Source organism: Microcebus murinus, chromosome 19, assembly GCF_040939455.1.
Source record: "Microcebus murinus isolate Inina chromosome 19, M.murinus_Inina_mat1.0, whole genome shotgun sequence".
Taxonomy (NCBI): Eukaryota; Metazoa; Chordata; class Mammalia; order Primates; family Cheirogaleidae; genus Microcebus; species Microcebus murinus.
In genome coordinates this window covers 10,146,349-10,167,677 of record NC_134122.1, presented here as the reverse complement: position 1 = coordinate 10,167,677, position 21,329 = coordinate 10,146,349, and the positions used below count along the sequence as shown (strand labels likewise).

Here is a 21,329-nt window from a genome sequence, read left to right as displayed (position 1 = left end):
TAACTTGAAGAAAATGCATGTTTTTTCTTGGACCTCAGTTTCTTTCTTTGTGAGATTCTGAGAAGGGTTTGATTAACAGCTCTATAAAGTCACACACACACACACACACACACACACACACACTGCTAATCTCTATATCCCTAGCAACAAGCCCCTAGAATTTAGTAGGCACTCAAGAAATACTCATTCAATGAGCAAACAGCCAGAAATGCAAATCTGTGTTCTGTTCTCATTTCCAACTGGTTAGGGGGCAATAAAATAAAATGAGAAAAAAATAAGGACGGTGGAATGAGTTTTTCATGAAGCTAATGTCATTTGATTTAGGCATTGTCTTTTATTTTGAGAACTATTTCTTACCTAAATGTTTGGTATTAAGATGCCTTAATCTTCTGCGGAATTATGGTGATAGTATTTAGCGGTTGCTTTTTACTCAATTTCCTTTTTTGGCAACATTGAAAAGTTAGTACACTATGTTGGTCTCCTGTTGGTCTCTTTGAAAATTTTTTCAAAATTTTTAATCCTATTGGAAACCAGAAATGTGGTGTGCCAAAGGGAAGATGGTACTTAAAGTTCCCTCCAACACCAATATTTATAAGACAGACCTTTTTGGCTCAGAGGTTTGAACGGGATACTTCCCTCAATGGTGTGGTTCAGCACCGTGGACAGATCCTTTGTGCTCAAAGAGCTGGCTCTAAACAAGTAAAAACACAGGTTCTGCCTTGAGACTGGCAATCTTAGCGTGAGCACACAACTCCAGGCCTAATACCTAAATTAATGAGTTTAAGTCTCCATTTAATGAAATATTCAGATTATGATTACACTTAGTTTCATTAACTGCATCTCAGACTAATGTAATGGGATTTCCCATTCAACTTGTAATTAACTTTATTGAGAATGCTTATTGGGATTTTTAAGGCAGTTTCCTAAAACCTTATTATAAATTATGTTAATATATGTATGGTTATATTAACTATATTAATTTTATATTGATTGTTATTTTTAAAAGACGAAAAAATTCAACACTAATCTATTTAAAGAACAGCAGGCTGGCTGAGCTGAGAGAGTACTTTGAAAAAGAACCTGCATTCTACTCTTGATAGCTGACCCTGAAATTTCGGTCTTCCCATAGCCAGCTTGGCACTCTTATTTTCTGACCAAAAGCAGTATGACCCTAACTGAACAAAATCCTCTTCTCTCTTTATACAATTGTATAAAACTCATCAGACCTGTAAGAAAGATCTATGTGTTCTAAGACTAATAGTTCTCCCCTCAGTCAAAGGTGAGCAAAGCCAGGACATGAAAATGTTCTGCTTTTCTTTACTCTGATTCTTGGAAAGTTGATGAGGAGTATTTTTCTTTCCAAACAAAACACAGGAAATTTCTCAGGAAAAGCTGTCCTAATCTCTCTTCCCTCCTTTCTAGCCCCAGATAGTTTGTAGGGGCCTTCTGCTTGCTTGCACATCTCCCTGGATTTATTCCTGCCACACTGCTTTGCAATTACCTGTTTACTTTGTTTTTATCTCTCCCACTGTATTGTAAGCTCCAAGATGATATGTCCGATTTATATCTCATTCATCTCTGTGCCTTCAGTTCCTAGTGCATTGACGGACACATAGCAAGATTTTAATAAATATCAGTTGAATGTTGATTGAATGAAAATATTAATTACCAGAAAGCAAACAATTGGCTAAAATCTGAGTCCTCCAGGACAGAAATGATGACTTTATCTCAGTTTGTCTATTTTCAAAGATGAGTGTAGTCTAATACAGCAATTCTTACTGGTAATCAATAAATAAGGAAAAGAAAGAGAAAAAGAGACATAACCTGATATAGGTTCTTGGAAATGACATGAGAATGGTCACGAATAGAGTACAAGGTTTAAAGCCAGGTAGACACAAGTTCACGTCCAGAGTCTGAATTACTCAGCAAATATCTCTGTGACCTTGGCCAGGTTACTTAAACTCTCTGAGCCACAATCTCTCCATTGACAATATGTGCGTGCAATACTCATTTCAATTATTTTATGGAGTTGTTGCGAGAAGCAAAAATGCATGCCTGTGGTAGGTGCAGAACATAAGCTATTGTTTCATTTATTGCTCCTTTTTATTCACACTTAATGTCAATTGGAGAGTAGGTATGTCATATCACTTAATCCAGATATGAAACAGAAATGCTCTCTCAAAGGAAATGTATCTAAGGATAGGCTTTCCCTGGTATGGAAGGAACAGAACTTGGCATCTTTTAAGCTAAACCAGACACTGTGTTGAGCATTTAGGCTTTCTTTACAAATAGTCCTACAGCTGGTTGGAAGTACTTTGGAAAGGCAATGCAAATCTAATTAGGCAATGCCATGTGGCCAGCATTAGTAGCAATTTTTGTAAAGAGCCCAGGAGATGACTTACAGAAAGTGATTTTTTTTCCCTCTATGGGCTCTGTTTCTCTGTTGCTCGTGCACACACATACATGCATGCACACACACACGCTCATTCTCAATTTTCTGGGTAGAAGTATAAGATGCATTTGGGGCCATACAGATTCTTACTGGATGGGTCTGCCAGTGTAAATAAAGTAATAGCATCGATATTCCTAAGAGAATAAAAGCTCATGTGTTTTAAATGGGCATACAAGAAAAACATAAGACAGGAACAAATGGCTAAGGATGGGACAGCTGCTCCACCCAAGCTATTTCTTTAGGAGGGAATTGACAGTTCCTTCATTTCTCATTTGCATCCAAACATTAGTAATAAACACACGCACACATGCACACACAAATTGTGTTATCAACTGGCACACAGAGTGAAAACATTTTCACTGTGAAGACAACTGCACAATGAATTCATGCCGACTTGTATCATTGTCCCCTAATGAACAGCCTTTAGCACCAATAGCCATTCATTCCACAAATAATATCAGTAACAAACAATATTTATATTGCCAGGCACTGTGCTACGTTCTTTACACGTGTTGATGCATTTAGTGCTCATAACAATCTTGTAAGGTATGTATTGTTTAACTGCTTTCATAGAATGGGAAACTGAGGTTCAGAGAATTAATTTTCCAAGAGCACACAGCTAATAAATGACAAATACCCAATCCCAATTGTCTACCTCCCAAGCTCGTAGCCCCCACTCCCTCAACTGCTCTACCTCCAAGTCATGTTAGACAAGTCTGGTGAGCATCTTCTGAATATCAGAGACCCATCTCTACCATGGAACACCATGCTTCAAGAGAAAAACAGATTTCTTGATCTAAAACACTCAAACTCATTTCAGGCTACTACACTGAACCTACAAATGTTTCCTAGCTGATCCAGTATAGATCACTCCCTCACTCTTATTAACTACATAATTTACTAACCCATGTGCCTGAGTCATAGATCTTCAGATGGAACAACTAGTCTGCCCAACTGTGGAAAAGAACATTTAGTTTTCAGGAACAAGAGTGTTGATAGCTATAACTTCATATAAGAGAATTAAACCTTCACATGAGATGGAATTAGCCAAGTTCTCTCAAAATTCAAAACCCCAAGAATTCCAGGGTTCCACCAGGCTTCTTATCAAGCTTGTGCTAAAGATTCATGCATGCATGCATTCAACAACTATCTATTTAACACTGTACATTTTCTAGGCACTGGAGATACAGGAGTGAATAAAACAAATGCATCCCTGCCTACCCCCAAGGAATATTAAAACAGTAACCTACCTCGCCTTTCCTTTCCTTACAAACCTTTCTTGGCCCCACTACAATCCTAAGAAAGAATTCTAAAATTCAGTCTACCCCACCCAACTGCTTGAACCAAGGTCAGACAACTGCTCCAGGGGGAGCCAGACCACTGGTGGTTGGAAACTGATCATATTCTCCCTCTGAATAATTTGAACTAAGTGCTCACAGTGACTGAGCACATTGAGGACGGGAAAGATGCCTTACCCATTCTGCCAACTGAAGCCCCTGCAGTGGTCCTGACCCCCACCCTTCCTGAGACCCAAATACTCACCATGAGATAACCCACGTCCATCTAATAATGTCCAGGCTGTGGAGTCAGGTAGACCTGGGTTTGAATCCTGCTTCTCCATGTATAAATTACAATGTCATTGACACCTTTTCTAATTTCTCTAACAATTTTATTGTGTATATTTTCAAGTATACTGCACACCACAAGGACAGGTAATACAGCATAGTGGTTAAAATCACAGACCTTGGGGGCTGACTGGCTCAGTTTAAATCCCAGCTTCACCGTTCAGTAGTTAGATGAACTTTAGACAAGCCACTTAACCTCTCTGTGCCTCAGTTTCCCCATCCTTATCATAGTGAAACTAATAGTATGACTCTAATAATGTTTTAAAGATTCAATGTGTTGGGGGTTTATAATGTTATATGTATAAGTCATTGCTAATAGCATACTCTTACATATGTTTTTACTCTTATATACTCCTTTATCTATATTTACCTTTTTGCCTGCCCTGGCTAGGAAATTCCCCCCAATTTTTTTAAATATTTGGGAATATTCTTGCCAATATTTCCAAAAGTTAAGTGTGGAATATCCCAGGTGCCTTGGTAAATGTGGACAAATGAATGGTGCTAGATATGAGCTGTTTAGCCTCTTCAGAAACTAAACCATTGGTCGGCTTTTTTGGTTCCTTATAAATCCACTTGGGCATCATTCTGGGGCAGTAGGAAGGTGGTGGGGCTGGAATAGAAGCCTGCTCTTTCAGATGGATTCTGTGGCCTAGAACATCAAGTCATCATTTCCCCTGTTTGGGGTGAGATCTCACTTGCTCGGATTATACAGTAAAATAAATTGTGTGACATCAACCCGATTCCAAAGAGGGGTTGGATGCATGCGTGGAACACAACAGGGCTCTGTCCCACAGATACGTGCAAGAGCACAGTCAGGCCAGCAACCGGTTCCAACCCAACATTGGCCCGCCGTGAATAATTTTATTTGGATGTTTTTATAGACACTGGGAGACACATTTGATACTGTGGCAATAAAGGTTTTGTAATTGCGGCTGGCTTATTTCATGTTGTTTTCTGTCTTTATCACATCATTATACAATATTGCACAACCAAAACTCTACCATCAAAGTGTGCCATGCTAAAGACAGCAAGGTGTCCTGGATCGGATTCTGGAACAGAAAAGGGATATTAGCAAAGAAACTAGTAAAATTCAAACAGCATTAGTGGTTTAGCCAAAGGGAATGTACTCATGTTGATTTCTTAGTTTTGACAAATGTACCATGGTGATGTAAAATGTTAACATTAGGGGAAAGTGGGTGAGGAATATATAGAACTCTGTGTACTATCTTTGTAATTTTTCTGTAAATAAAAAAGTACTCTGAAAGAAAAATTTCATTTAAAATAAAAATGTGCTGTGAACGCAAATGAATTGAGAAAGTTGGATCCAGGTTGCATGCACAGCCCCTCACTCACATTTCCCATCCTTAAAAAGACCAAATGGAGCCTATATTTACTCTGCACTCCCAAAATGGGTGGGGGGTGTCATTGGCAGGAAGGGAAGTTGGGGTAGGGGAGGCAGTATGTTCACAGCATTTAAGGACAAAATGTGCCTTCAAAAACAAACTATAATTATATGGAAGCTGAGGAGTATTTGCAGAAAATCACTATCTCATAGGAATCTACATCCTGTTAATCAAAGAGGTTGAGGCCCTTTTGATTATCAGACTAAATATTTTTAGGCAATATCACTGAATGCCTGGAAAGAATATGAACAACATCAGCCGGGGAAAAATCCATCTTTAGATAAAAAGGCAAGTCATGAATATCACAGGAAAAATGAACCCCAGGAAATTCACATAGAAAGGTTGACCAAAATTTGCCCATATCGAAACACTTTCCTTCCTGTTTTCCTTCACCCAAGTCCTCTACTCCCCCCTCCTTCCAAATACCTAGATTTCCACAATGGCTATTGATTCTCTTAGCATTTGACCAAAGCATAAGGAAGAGGTCAGAAAGTGACCTAGCATTATTAATACTAAGCAGATAGGGAGAGAGAAATAGATGGAGATTATTGTTCCCTTAAGTGGGTGATTGAATAGCCATGAAAATGACATTTAAGTTGAGACTACTGAATCTCCAGGCATATTTGGAAACTTGGATGCTTAGTGAAGAACAAACTAAAAATGGCATGATGTACTCTTCTTGGTGTGTCACAAACAGATGCATCTTTCTTTCCATGTTTTGTAATGATAAGTCGTTTTGGCTCCCATAATGTCCAGACAAGGGTTTTATATTCAGCAGGTGCATTCTAATTGTGGAACGAAGGACTGATCTTAATTTTCCATTTATCAGACTGGATTCTTTCTCTCCTACTTCTCCATCAGTCAAAATGGGTTCTGGGCATTGCCTGGTTTCTTAAACCTTTAATAACTGATTAATATCACTCACCTAGTCCTAAGCTGTCAATGAACTCCCCAAAATCATCCATTCTTCTGAATATACAATTTTCTTATACCCATCTCTGAGCAGTAATTTATTTTCAGTGCAATTTTAAACGAAAATCCCTTATGTAAGTAACATTCGTTAATGTTCCCTGCCCTTTAGCCCGATGGAATGATGAAACTTGGGTGACTTCGATGAGTTTGTTATTCCATTTGAGTGCTGATTCAAAATCATCTTAGCGATTGAAACTTCAAATGAAAAACCTGCCAACAATCACCTTTTCTAGCCAGGGACTCAATACCATTTCAGTTTCTCGGCTCTGTGATCGTATTCACTCATATATGATGTTTGGGAACCAAACATACAGCTAAGTTCGACTTTATTTCCCAGTGCGAACTGAAAGAGAACGTGCTCATTCCCATCAAAGCCCGAATCAGATACGGCAGTTCCTACATCTGAGTTGGTGCCATTTTCTGTATCTTTTGGGGCTTGTTTCTTCCAACGGCCAGTGTCTTTTGGTAGAGTGTGGCTATTTCTCACGCCATTTTATGATCCGGTTCACAACTGAATAATGTCCAATTATTTAATACATTTAAACCTAAGGCATTCTGTTTGTTGGCTCCTTTTTCTAACCATGTAAACGTTGACGATGACTTTGCTAATGCACTGCAGCCATTTCCAAAACCATGAGAAACCATCACAAGGAGGAATCAGAGAATTTGTGCGGCCTACGTTAAATTGCACAGACGTCTTCCTCTCCCCATTGAGCATAAAGATTTGCAACCAGACTATCCAAAACTATGACTCAGCAAATAAAACACCCATGCACCTCCTAGTGAGCAAAGGCGACCCAGACTGTAAAAATGAGCAGCACCAGAACCGTCTCTGTTTTCAGGAACCTCCAGCCACAACTTGATGCATCCCTTAAATCTTCTGGCTTTTGTTATTTTAAACCAAGCCCTCCACATTACTTTAATGTGGGGGTTACTTGAAAACATAATTACTGGGAATAACCATGGTAGTACATTATCGTCAAAAACTAAACAATCTTATTTTTCCTCCACTCTCATTAAGTCAGAGCATCAGCTCCATAATGTATGTTGTATATACAGACCTTTGAAAGGAAAGAAACTCTTTGGGAGTTTACCAAGATCTCCAAGCATGCTCTGTCTGCAGAAAAATAGATACACAATAGCAAATACAGCTTTTTTTTTTTTCCTGGCATAACAATGGAAACAAATTTGCTACCGTTGAATCACACATATGAACCCCAAACCAACATGACTATAACTCAATATCCACCCCCATACATACACACAGAGTATTTTATAGGTTATTTTTATGGAACTCTAGTTTTATAAAAAAAAATAATAATACATAATTCTTCTGAACTAGTATTTCTTAATTGAATACAGCATGAAACCTAGAAGTCACCCCTAGTTTATGTAAGGAGGTAGAGAAATAAACTAATGGACCATTGGCTAACAGATTAACTACCTAAGATGAACCAGATAATCTATTAGTTAACTAAAGTAACCAACCATGATGAAATAATCAAGAGGGCCATCAGTTAATAGATCAATCAAGATGGACCAACCAGTCTACTAGGTGCAAGAAGAATCAACCATGAGAAACCAACCAAGTGGATCGCTATCTAACAAAGAAATCAACCAAGTGAAGCGATGCTGAACTCCGAGTTATATCCAAGACAGATGAAATACGGCTTCTAACTCATCAACAAAGAGAAGCTCTTAACCAACCCAAACACACACCACGAAATCTGGAAATATGACCACCGCACGGGCGCCATGCAGGACCGGAAATGATTCCTGCAGCTCTACTTACGAAGATTATTTATGGGGGTCCTCGTGTCCATATTCTCGTAATGCTGGACGTGGACAACAATGTTAAGGTCTCTCTCCATGTGGTCAGTGTTGCAGTGGCCCTGTGGCCTCATGACATCCGCAAGGGCCCTGAAAGAAGAAAGAATTTAAAGCTGATCACTGCAAAAACAACGATTGGCACCTGCTATGCCCTGAGCACGGTGCTTGGGAACGAAAGGCAAGGCCCCTGACTCCATGGAAGCCCCCGTTCCAGGTAGGGGTAGGGTGGAGGAAAACACAAGTAAATAAAGTCACTGCAATTAGAGGTTGCATGAGGGACTTCACACAGACTAGTTTACATGCTTCTCACAACAGCCGTGTAATAACGGTGGTATCTACCCCAGGGAGTCATTGAGAGGATTAAATGATGAATACACAGAAGGTGTCTCCACTCCGTAGATTTAGTTCTCTCTATCTAACACTGGATACCAGCACTTCATGTACAGCAATGGCCCAATATTAGTGACAACAGATAACATTTATCTAGTACTTACCATAAGTCAAACACCATGCTAATCGCATTACATGCCTTAACTCAACAAAGCAGCACAAAACACCTTGTAAGAATCATTACTCCTTTGCAGATAAGTAAACAGAGGCTCAGAGAGGTGAATTAACCTGCTCAACCATCAAGGTGCGGCACAGGAACTTGAACCAGAGCCTTTCTAGGGGGTGGGGGTGGGGATGGAGACACAATGCAACCCATAACATTGACCTTCACAATTAGATGTCAATTTAGGGATAAATGTCTGTGTTTATGCATAAAACAGAGCAGAGATCTGTCAAACAGATATCACATCTAAGATCAGACTTACCAACACACTTTTTTCTATTTATCTACCCTCTGTCATATCTTTATTTAGATATATGAATAGCCTTGAAAGATACATGATATTGTAAGTATTATGGTATATGTGTGTATCCTTTACATAAATGGTATTTTTACCATAAACTTCATTCTCTTTCTTCCTTTTTCACACATGGGAACTAGCAATGTTGCTGCGTGTGAATCTCTTTCCTCCCTTGCAATTGCTGAGAAGTATTTCATCACATGCAACCTCTGTGTTTCACTTACCTGCAGGGATGACAGTCTCTACCTGCAACTATTAATGGCAGTGGAACTGACCAATCAGAATGGATCCTAGCCACAAACATCCGGTTGTTTATTGCAAACCAGCGGACTATCACTCCTATTTATCACTTCCGTAATTATGGACATCTAGATGGTCACCAACTCCCTGGCCCCTATGAACAACAGTGCAATAAATGTCTTCATACAGGCCTTCTCTTGGACCGGGGAGAGTTTCTTCAGGACACAAACCCCCAAGTGGTAGTGCCATGTTTTAGGATGTACCCAAATGTTCCTAGCTCACCAGATCCTTCTGAGTCCATATAAGGGAGACACCTGTAATCCTAGCACTCTGGGAGGCCGAGGCAGGTGGATGGCTCAAGGTCAGGAGTTCAACACCAGCCTGAGCAAGAGCGAGACCCCGTCTCTACTATAAATAGAAAGAAATTAATTGGCCAACTAACATATATAGAAAAATTAGCCGGGCATGGTGGCGCATGCCTGTAGTCCCAGCTACTCGGGAGGCTGAGGCAGGAGGATCGCTTGAGCCCAGGAGATTGAGGTTGCTGTGAGCTAGGCTGACGCCACGGCACTCACTCTAGCCTGGGCAACAAGGCGAGACTCTGTCTCCAAAAAAAAAAAAAAAAAAAAGAAGGGAGACAGAGAAGGAAAATGAACCATTTGGGTGAGGCCCACCCAGACCACCTCTGAACTCAGCAGGCCCACCCTGTCTGCTGAAATTTACCCGACTACCCCAGTGACTCTCAGACAGTGGTCTGCCAATCAGCGGCATCAGTGTCACCTGGGAACTTGAGAAGGTGCACATTTTCGGATCCATCCAGACCTACTGAGTCAAAAACTCCAAGGGTGGGACCCAGCAAACTGTGTTCTCACACCCCCCCCCCCATGTGAGTCTGCCACACATTTGGGTTGGAGACTGTACTAAGGCAACAGAGGCCCTGAGCTCGGGCAATGGTTGATCACGGGCAATGGGGTGACTGAGCAAGAACCACAGATGGGAAGAAGAAGTCGCAGATGTGAGAGAGACCCAGGTCAGCACAGCAAGAGCCCCACATGGATTACAGGAAAAGATTGAGTTCACAAAGAGACAAAAGAATAACAACAGCTCTCATTTTCTTCCATTCATTCAACAAATACTCATTGTTTACAATGTGCCATGCCCTGTATAAAGCCCTGAGGATACAGTGGTATGTATACAAGATAAATAAGGCCACTGCCTTCCCGGAGCTTGTGTTCTACAAGAAAAGGTAAAAAGTAAACATGTTCAACAAATAAACGAGGGCTGCAAATAAATATTTTTTTAAAAAAGAGTAATGTGATCAAGAGCATTTTTCACAATAACCAAAAAGTAGAAACGACCCCAACAGCCATCCGCTGATGAATGGATACACAAGATGTGGCATATGGAGTGGAATATTACTCAGCCATAAAAAGGAATGAAGCACTGACACCTGCTTTAATGCGAAGGAATCCTGAAAACCTTATTCCCAGTGAAAGAAGCCAGACACAAAAAGCCACATATTATATGATTCCACTTATATCCAGTGTCCAGACTAGGCAAAGCCAGAAAGACAGAAAGTAGATTCGAGGTTTCCAGGGCCTAGCGGCAGGGTGCAAGTGACTGATAACGGAAATGTGAATTTTTTTTTTAGAGTGAGGAAAACATTATTAGAATTAGATAGTGGACTGGAAGTAAATGATGATCTTGGTTGCACAAATTTGTCAATATACTAAAAACCACAAGATTTTGTTTTTAAAAAATAAAAAATTTACAAATAAACAGAGAGAGGGGGCGGCAAAAGATGGTGTGATCAGGAAAAGCCTTCCTGGGGAAATGACAGTTGAGTTGAGCCGTGAACAGTGAGGAGTTGGCCATAAGAAGATGATAGATCATTCTGTGTTGAAAGAACAGCAAGTGCAAAGGCCCTGGGGCAGGAAAGAGCTCAAGTATTTGAAGAACAAACAAGAAGGCTGAGAAGGCCATAAAGCTAGAATGGGGCAAACAAGGAGGGCTGCATTACCAGATGTGGGTTATCATAACTCATTTCATAGAATGAAAGGTTGCCCAATTTAACCCAGCTTATCAGCAGGGGGAATCAAGTGGAGACGCAAATCTGAATGTCTTTGAAATCAAAGTTCAAGCTCCTTGCTGCCTCTGTCCAATAAGCAGGGAAGGAAGTTTTGAAGCACAGGACAGAGGCCTTCTGAACCTAGCTTTTCCCCTTCTGAACACGTTCGTCATCCTGAGCTTCAGGGGTTCACTGAACCCCTATGAAACGGAATGGAATTTTGTTTGTGCATTTTCCTCAAGCAAGAAGCTGTAGCTTTTACAGGACTAAGGAATCCCCCTTCAAACTCCAAAATAATCAGGCTTTCAAGAGGGTTGCAAAACAAGTCATCAGGATGGCCACCATGAACTTGTCCAGCACTGCCATCTGCAGCTGCCCTGGCCTGCTGCTGAGGGCCAAAATTTGTGAAGTTCCAGCCCGAAAGCCCAAGGACACTTTCCCCCAAGGCAGCCCTTCCCAGAGCATGTAGGAGAGATGAGGATTCTTAGAGACGCCCCTACTCTGGGCCAGGAGTCTCCAAAAGTGTCACTTGCTCAGTCCAGGGATGGTATAAAATGATTTGGTATGGAAGAAGGAAATGTCAGAACTTCTTTGTATGATCTTCAGTCATTAAAAATGAGACATCAATTTAATACGCTTGCTCTTGGAACACCCATGTCAGATGGCAGGAATCAGAAACCTTGGACCCAGGAAGGTGATCACTAGCAACACCTTCACTGAGACGTGCTGCCTGTATTGTGGTTACATGTGCCATTGAAGTGGCTGCACAGATTAAATTATCTGCACTCGACTACACTAACCGTCGCAAAGCAGGCATGTGGCTTAAAAAATGCCCCCTTGAATCAAACCACAGCCTGCAGACAGTACTGATAATCCAAGCACAAGAAAACAATAAACTGGACTCCTCTTCAATAGCTTCTTACAAGGCTAAAACAGTGGAGATCTATTCAGATCGAAACAGAGTCCCACCAAAAACAATCACGACTCTCAGGAGGAATCTCAAAACATGGATTTATTTATTAAGAATGAACTTTAGCCTCAGCATACATTATGCTTTGAGATATTAGCTAATGATAGCATGAAGTCATCACAATTAGCAATGGATTATAAAACAGTATTTATTTCACCTTCAGCTCAGTTTAAAGCTTCTTATGCATACATTCAAATGTATCTAATAATTGCTCATGGGTACAGGCACGTGCATACACTTAGTAAAACAAATTTGCACATATCCAGGCACATACAAAAAATATTTTATAAATAGGGATGTATCCAAAAAACATTTGACGAATTGAATGGTTGGAAGGAACAACTACGTGCCTCAAACCGTACAATCGCTTAAGGATTTGGCATTTGCTTGTGACACATGGTTTGGGTGTGTCTCAAACTTTAATGTGCATTCAGAGCATCTGGGGGATCTTGTTAAATAAAATGCAGATTCTGATTCACTAAGTCTGAATCTCCAACACCTGCTCGAGCTCCTGGGTGACGGGGATTCTGCTGGTCCACGGGCTGCACTGTTGAGTAGCAAGAGCCTACTCTTGCTGTGAGGGTGAGTGTTATATGTCAAGTTGACTGGGCCTCGGGGTGCCCAGATATTCGATCAAACGTCATTCTGGGTGTTTCTGTGAGGGTAATCCTGGGTGACATAAACACTTAAATCAGCAACCTGAGCAAAGCAGATCGCCCTTCCCAATGTGGGTAGGCCTCATGCAACCATCTGAAGGCCTAAACAGAACAGAAGGCTGATCCTCCCCAAATAAGAGAATTCTCCACCTGCCAGCCTTCAGACTACAACTAGGAGTTGGCTCTGCAGATTTTGCCAATTCCTGATAGTAAATTCCTTTCTATGTTGGCTCTCTCTGGAGAACCCTGCCTAATACAAGTATCTTATTGAAGAGGCCACATTTTTCCTTGATATCCCTTAACCCAGTTCAGAATGATTATGTTGAAACATTGCCATTTTTTAGTTGAAAACGACTGAATATTGGCAATTTCATCAGATTCAACTGAGTACCAATTTTCTTGTACTTTTCCTCATGTGTTTCCTGTCTCCCAATATCTGGCTGTTCGCTCTGTGAGGGTGGGAATTGCATCGGTACTAGTCACTGTTCTCTCACAGCCCGAAGCACAGTGCTGGGCATATGGCAGGTGTTGAATAAATACCTATTGAATAAATGAATGAATGAGTGAGTGAATGAATGAATGAGAGATACTTTCTTATGCCATGTGAACCAGGGTATCAGAAACCAGAACTCCTGTTTGCCAAGTACTGTAATAGGCAGTCAAGACACAATCATGGAGTGGAAGAGACAGTTAATGTCCCTGCGTTCCTTACTGTGAACAGTAATCGAAGGAGACAGATAATAAACTAGTAAACCAGTGCATTAATAAGTTAATTTTAGACCATAATATAAAATGAAGCGAATCACATTGAGTGACAGGCTCAAGCGTCTTTGGGTGGGGTGGGAGCAGCTAAGTGGCTAAGCAGGTGTTCAGGCAAGGCATCTTGGAGGTGACACCAGAGCTAAGACCTATGTGATGAGGAGGGACCAGCCATGCAAAGTCTTCCAGAAGAGAATCTGAGCCAACACACCAGCTCCAAGGTGGGAATGAGCTTAGCATATCTGAGAAACAAAAAAAAAACAAATGCTGTATCGGTTTTCTTTCCAATGACACTGAACATATATATGACCCCAATATTTCCAAACAGAGCTTAGAGTCCGGTATCTTGCTTCAAAGCCTCCAGGGGTCCCAATGTCCAAACTATGTTTTGATTTTTAAACACTTGAATAGGATTCCTGAGCATTTCTTCCTTCGCAAGAAGCATCATTTATTTTTCAAGAATGCAAGGGCAATGGGCATAAGTTAACTTTCTAGAGCAGTGGTTACACAGGTATAGACATTTGTCAACACTTGTGAAACTGTGTGCATTTTATGGTGTAAATTATACCTCCACAAAGTTGACTTTTAAAATACAAGGACCCAGTGCCCAAAGAAAAAGCAAACATATCCTGCAAGGGAAAATAACTTGAAGACTTTTCTGTAGGCAACAGTCTATGCTCGTACACATGGCCCTCTCCAGCCCGGGGAGCTGGTCAAAGCCACAGGATAGCCACAATGTGTAGAAAGACAGGAGGTAGCAGAGAAATTGGAAGACGAGAGAAAAGGCAAGGGAAGGAGGTGCATTTGTCACTCGATGCCATTTCTTTGCAAGAGACGCCAGCTCTTCCAAAGTGTGTTTGAAAAACACACAAGACACTGTGCTATGCAATTTGCCACTCGGATTTCCAATTCTGTCTGAAGGTGGACAAAATAATGACATGTGTTCCCTACTGGCTTCAAGTGTAGAGAGCTTCAAACATGCGCTTCTGTCCCCGAGGTCATTTCTCACCGGCACTTCCACCAAGATGTCTGGCCCTGCCAGGGGCAGATGCAGAAAACATTCCTAGTCTTGATCTTCTGGTGGCTTCTTGAACTGGCCCTGATGCATGTGCTGTTGTTTGCAGAGCATCAGGCATTTCCTGTGAGCTGAGAAGACTGAAGTCCCGCAGGTTTGCACCCAGAGGCAGTACAGCCTACTGGTCCAGGACCTGTATCCCGCCTCCGACTGTCCGCATTTGAAGTCCGACTCCTCCGCTCACCAGGGGTGTGGCGTGTTCATCTTCTTGGAAAGTGGGCTGTGCCTCTGTAAACAGCAGATTGTCATAGAGCCTATCCCATGGGAGAGCGCCATGAAATTAAATGAGAATTCACACATAAGCTTATGGCAAAATTGCAAAACCAACAAGGATTCTTCAACATCACCTAGGCCAATACTTTAAAATGCATTTAAGGTGTCATATTAATACGTGGACCTCCCCTCCTATTCTGAACGTGACAGCCCCTCCTTCTCAGATTAAAATGCAAATCCAGAGAGGTCAAGAGACTTGGCCAGTATCACACAGCTAAATAAATATAGCACAGCAAGGACTAGTCACCAAGATCCAGAAATGTAACACCACGCTCTTTAGGAGACAAGAGGTAGAAAATTCCAACAAGAATGGTGAATAAGGGTAATAGTTGCTGAGCAGTGACCATGTGGTGGTCCCGGGCTAACTGCTTTCCAAGGCCAGTCTCATGAATCCTCAACCTACAGATAAGAACCTGAGACTCCGAGAGGTGAAGCAACCTTCCCAAGATCACACAGCTATTAAGTGGCCGATCTGGGATTGAATCTCAGGCCATGTGACCGGAGCCTGTGCTGTTCCGACCAGCCAGATTGACTCTCTGGGGGCTTCAGGAAACATAACTGGGTGAATTGGGTGGGGGTGGCCACTGAGATGAACCTCAGAGCTTCCTGAAGCAGGCAGATGCCACTCAGCAGCAACCAGCAGTTGCTGTGTGGAAATGCAGGTCCAATGTCACCAGACCCACTGAATTCTCCAGAGACATCCGATATCTAGACGTCTGTGTGAAATCTCCCAGTTTTTTAAATGTTGGCAACTGATTCAAAGTTGGTTTTAAAACACCATGCATAATAGAAACTAAAGAGATTTCACAGCCAAATACAATAAGCCTTGACTGCATCCTGATTTGAAAAACCAAGCTCTAAAAGACATTTTCAGTATGACTGAGAAACTTTAATATGATTGGATAGTTGATGATATTATGAAATTTCTGGTTTTTTTCTTGAGTATGGTAATGGAATTGTGGGAGAATGCTCTTGTTCTTAGGAGTTCCACGCTGAAATATTTAGGGACTAAGTGTCATGTCTGCAACTTATTTTCAAATATCTCAGGGAAGGAAGGAAGGAAGGAAGGAAGGAAGGAAGGAAGGAAGGAAGGAAGGAAGGAAGGAAGGAAGGGAGGGAGGGAGGGAGGGAGGGAGGGAGGGAGGGAGGGAGGGAGGGAGGGAGGGAGGGAGGGGGGGAGGGGGGGAGGGGGGGAGGGGAGGGGAGGGGAGGGGAGGGGAGGGAGGAAGGAGGGATGGAAGGGATGGGAGATAGGGAAAAGAGAGAGGGTGGGAAAATAAAGAAAAAATATATGGAGAGAGCATGAGAGCAATAAAGCAAATATGGCAAAATACTAACAATTGTTAAATCTATATGAGCAGTTATCAAGTGGGAGCGATTTTGCACCTAGATGACATTTGCCAATGTCTGGAGACATTTTTTACTGTCACAACTTGGGTGAGGGCATCTAGTGGGTAGAGGCCAGGGACACTGCCAAACATCCTACAATGCACAGAAGAGTCCCCCCACCCCCAGCAAAGGATTATCCAGCCACAAATGTCAACAGTGTCAAAGTTGAGAAACTCTAATCTAGATGAAGGATATACTACAGTTCATTTTATTATTCTTTCAAGTTTTGTGTATGTTTAAAGTTTTTCACCATAAAAAAAATTGAGGAGAACTTTAAAATAAAGACACGTAAATCGAAATACCATGTAGACTAAATAAAACATGTCCACATGGCTTGGTAACCATAGCTGGCCACCACTGGCAGTCATTTCTTCCAGTTAATAGTGGTTGACTGTGGCTGTTGTCACCGCTGCTGAATGGGTGTTTGTCCAGTTCTTACAAGTTTGCATGCAAGCCCCCACCCTCCCTGGAATTCCTCTTTCTCCTCTTCTCAGACCTAATCAGCCCAGAAGGAAGCAGGCCACATGCCCAGGGCTCTGAGCCTGCAAACTGACATCTTGGAGGCCTCTTCTCAAAAACACAAGTTTACTGTGTTTCTGTAGGGCCACAGTTTGTAGGGAGGGAGCAGCGCTTGCTCTATGTCTTTTAAGAGTAGGTGCTTTGATGCTGGCTGAGAACAAACCCCATTTCAGTGTCCGTTGCAGCTCCTGACAAAAATTAAGAGGCTGTGGCCGGCAGGTTAATTTCACCTGGAAGCTGCCTTGCCTTCTAGCAGCCTCTGTGATGCCAAGCTGGTCCCCACCAGAGCACCCCTTAGCACCATCAGGCAAAAGCCAGCTGTCCTAGCTGGGACTCCAAATGATTCACCGCATGATGCATTTGGCAGGTGCCTGGGGCAGCCCCAGCACCACAGAAAGGTTACATACGTGGAGAAAGCAAATACGAATGTCACATCGGCCCCTCTTTTTTCTCTTGAATTAATTTATCCATCCCTAACCCTGTAAAATATCCCCAAACCAAAGACCAGTGTTTTTTCCTCAAGCCTGGACCACCTCATCTCAGAGCCATTCGGGGGAGTTGTTCAAAGCAGATTTCTACCCCTGCACCCCCTTCAACCTATTGACTCAGAATCTCTGTGGATGGAACTCAAAAAAATATGCATTTTAGGAAGCTTTCCAGATTCTGATGCTCACTCGATCTGAAAACATCTGTCCCAGACACAGTTGAAACCAGGAGACTAGGGATTGAACAATCTTCTCACTGCGTGACCTTGGGCAAGGCACCTCACCTGAGCCATGAATTTCTTGCATGTAAAAGGGAATTAAAATAGCACTGTCTCATGGGGTAGTGGCGAGAACTTAATAGGAGACTGTTTACACACACCCCTGGTATAGTCCTGGCGCCTGGTGCAGTGTTCAGCAGGTGTTAGTTCCTTCTCCTAAGCAGTGATTGGTTGAACATTAGAATCACCTGGAGAGCGTTTCCAACGTATAGATACTTAGGTCCCACCCTAGAGATTCAGATTTATATAGCCTAGGGTGGGGCCTCTGGTGACAGTATTTTTTTTAAGCACTCCAGGTCATCCTAAGCAGTCCTCAAGGTTGCAAATCATACCTTAGAAGCCAACAGTAAAATTCGACATTTCTCTCTTTTCAGGAGGATGCACTTTCACTCCATTCTGCAATTCCCAAAATGCATACTGGGAGAGCCTGTGTCATGTGTGGAGGCTCCTCTACCCCAGGACCGGGTACCCCTAGACTCTACCTCCAAGCAGACCTTTCCTGGTACCTGCAGAAGGATGTAGCCAGCAAGCCCTTTTAGCTTTAGCTGGAGTCATTTTTATCCCCGGGCAGAGCTGCAAGGGGGCAGGACCAGGAAGTTGGGTCCCTGCTGGGCCCTTAGGTACCTGCAGATCCAACAGGGCTTCATCTAGCGTCACTTTCTCCCAGAGATGCCCAAAGGTTAGCTCTTCTCCCCACCTGCCCACCTCCCGCCCCGCCAACCACCAAGGAGGGCTCCTTTTAGAGCTGGTCTGCAGAAAAGGGCTGTGTGGAGATTTCAGCAGGAGTTCGCCCGAATCTGCAAGGCAGCCTACCTGTCTCTGAGCGATACTTTCCCTACCACGGCGGCGGCGACACCCGCTGCCTGCCGCAGTCCCGCATGCGTTTGTTTCTCCCCTCCCCTTAACACAGACCCCGGGAATGGAGAGGGATGGCCCAGCCGCTGGGACAGGTGACAGGACCCCCTGCGGCTGCAGGGGGTGGGTGGGGCCAGCGCTTTACTCCGTTTAGTAGGTCAAGGTTTCCTGAAGCCCCTCGGAGCTTACTTCTGTGCCGCAAGACCCCACCATCCGCCCACACGTCCTGCTGACCCAGACCAAGAAGAACTTCTTCACCTCTTCTCCCCAAATCCCGCCCCTCTGGGGAAAAAATTCATCGGATACTCTGCGTATAAATAGAAAATAATTACTAGTGAGGTAGTGATGTTCCTTCGCCTATTTTTGGTGGGTCTCTTTGTTCAGATTTTTTAGGCATGCACACGGAGCGCGTGCACACACGGGCGCGCGCGCGCACACACACACAGGCCCCCGGCGGAGGGCGAAGGGGGCGGAGGGGAGGCGGAAACAAGCGACTTGGTTAACCAGATTCAGAAAGGGGACAGTTAAAGCTTGCGCCCGGGCCATCAGCTGTTCGCAGGCGGCTAGTGGCTTCTTCGACCCCACCCACCAGGCCCTCACCCCAAGCCCTCGCCTCTCTCCCGCGGCCGAGGGCTCAGTGCTCCCGGCTGCGTCCTCCGCCTCCAAAGTTACTGAGTTGTGCGAATCAATTTAGACACTTTTAAAAAAAGCAAAAGGCAAATAGCTCCATTAATCCCCAAATGCCTTCTCCCATCTGCTGCGACTTGCCCGTGCTGGGACTTGCATAATGCATAAGGCAGACGGGAAAGTTGACGGATCAGGGTGCTTAGAGGGTGAAGGCGCGCGGAGGGGGTCTCGGCCACTGGAGGCCGTGCCACCAGGGCTAGGGGTGCAGCCGTGGCCGCTGCTCCGGGCAGGGAGAGGTGGTGGCCGGAGAAAGGGATGGGGGGGGTGGTTAAGGGGCGGGGGCAGCAGAGGTCCCAATTCCAGGGACCGTGAAGCTCTGGGAAAGCGAGGCGGCCGCTCCAAGCAAAGCTTTTGTTCTCGCCCTCCCCTCACTCCACCTCCTTCGCCTCATTTTTCTCCAGTCGTACGAGTTGCAGGCGGCACTCACTCTTTCCTCCCCCCCCACACGCGCGCGCGGGCTCACACACGCCCCCCTTCCCAGGCGGGCTCGCCTGCCCCTGTTTACCTAGAAGCTAGCATGTGGAATCGAGGGGTGCTATAGGCCCCCTCCCCAAAACCCAAGACTTGGGGACCACGGGTTCCCAGGCTGTGTGTGTCAAGTCCGCTTCAATCTTCGGGCAGGTGGGGGCGGCAAGAGGGCGAGGGGGCAGAGCCCTACACACACACACACACACACACACACACACACACACACACACGCTCACAGGCTCACACCTACTCCCATGCCGAGCCCAGCGCCCGTTCTCCGTGCTCCAAGCCGAAGTTGGCTTCCCGGGTGACATCCCCCAGCGCAGCGGCTGGGATGCAGGAGAGGGGAGCGCCATTGCCTGGGGGGAAGAGGAGAAGGGAGAGAAGGGAGAGAGAAGCCCGGAGGGGGGACGAAAGAGAGGCAGCCCACCTGGACATGTGCTCCCTTTGGGGCCGGTGTGCCTTCTCCAGCCCCAGCTTGGTGAAGATGCCCACAAGCACCATGACGGCCACCACCCCGCAGATGATGTAGACGATGAGGTTGGTCTTGTCCTTGGTGGGGTCGTGCAAGGGGTCGTCCTTGCGCGCAGGGGGCTTGCCGGTGTTGAGCCAGAGCGGCGTGTCGTAGTTGGTGCAGGTGCTTTGGTTCAGTCGCCGCTTCTTAAACGTGCAGCAGAACCGGAAGCCACAAGTCCCGCAGCAGAAGATGAAGTCGCCCGAGCTGCAGTTGAACGGCGGGTCCCACTGGCCCATGACATCGAAGTAGCCCCGGCAGAAGTCCGGCGTGGGCGCCCGGGTCGGGGGCGCGTCCGAGACCCCAGCGCCTTCGCCGGCCTCTCCCGAGGCGGCCCCGGAGCGGTTGCCCCCCGCCAGCACCAACACGCCGCCCAGTTGCGCCAGCTGCCCGTGACCCGCTCGCTCCTGAGCCCGGCACACGCGGGCGCACAGCTCGGTGAGGAAGCAGCCGAGGAGCAGCCGGAGGACGCGGCGCATCGTGTCTCCCAGCCCGGGCTCTGCCGCTCGGCCGCCGCTGGAGCCGCTGCAGCCGCCTCTCGAGGCGCGGCCGAAGCTGCCGAGGCTGCTGCCGGGGGCTGCGAGCCGCCGCGGGCCGCACATGCAGGGAGCGGCGCGGGGCGCTCGGTGGTCGGCGGCCACTGCGCGCGGCTCAGCCCGCGTTCGCCTCCAGCGCGCCGCGCGCCGAGGGGCCGGCCGGGGAGGAGCGCGCCGGCCGGGCGGGGGGGAGGAGCGGGGGCAAGCGCGGGGTGCAGGTCCGGCCGGCCACCGGGGGAGGCGGGGGCGGGGAGCAGGGGACAGCGGGTCGGTCCGCGCCTCGCCGGGGCCTGCGGCTCCGGACGGCCGCCCCGCGCCCGCTCGCAGTATCCCTCTCACCTCTCCAGCTCGCCAAGTGCGCTGGAAAGAGCGAAGCGACACTTGTGGAATGAAGGGAGGGCAGGAGGGAAGGGGGAGGGGAGGA

At 45.2% G+C, this 21,329-nt stretch overlaps 1 protein-coding gene across 3 annotated transcripts in view; it reads right to left on the bottom strand.

The window, feature by feature from the left end:
* SHISA9 (shisa family member 9) overlaps window positions 1-20,876 on the bottom strand; it is a 275,651-nt gene extending 254,775 nt beyond the window's left edge. For 2 of the 3 annotated variants that reach the window (XM_012760770.2, XM_012760771.2), the window contains exons 1-2: window positions 20,286-20,876; window positions 8,245-8,372 (exon numbers count right to left, since the gene is read on the bottom strand). In XM_012760770.2, coding sequence (XP_012616224.2) covers window positions 8,245-8,372; window positions 20,286-20,848 — 691 coding nt within the window. In that variant the 5' untranslated portion in view covers window positions 20,849-20,876. Of the gene's footprint in view, window positions 1-8,244; window positions 8,373-10,062; window positions 15,156-20,285 lie in introns of those variants that run through there. The other variant, XM_012760772.3, reaches the window with a different exon arrangement.
* Window positions 20,877-21,329: the final 453 nt, after the last annotated feature.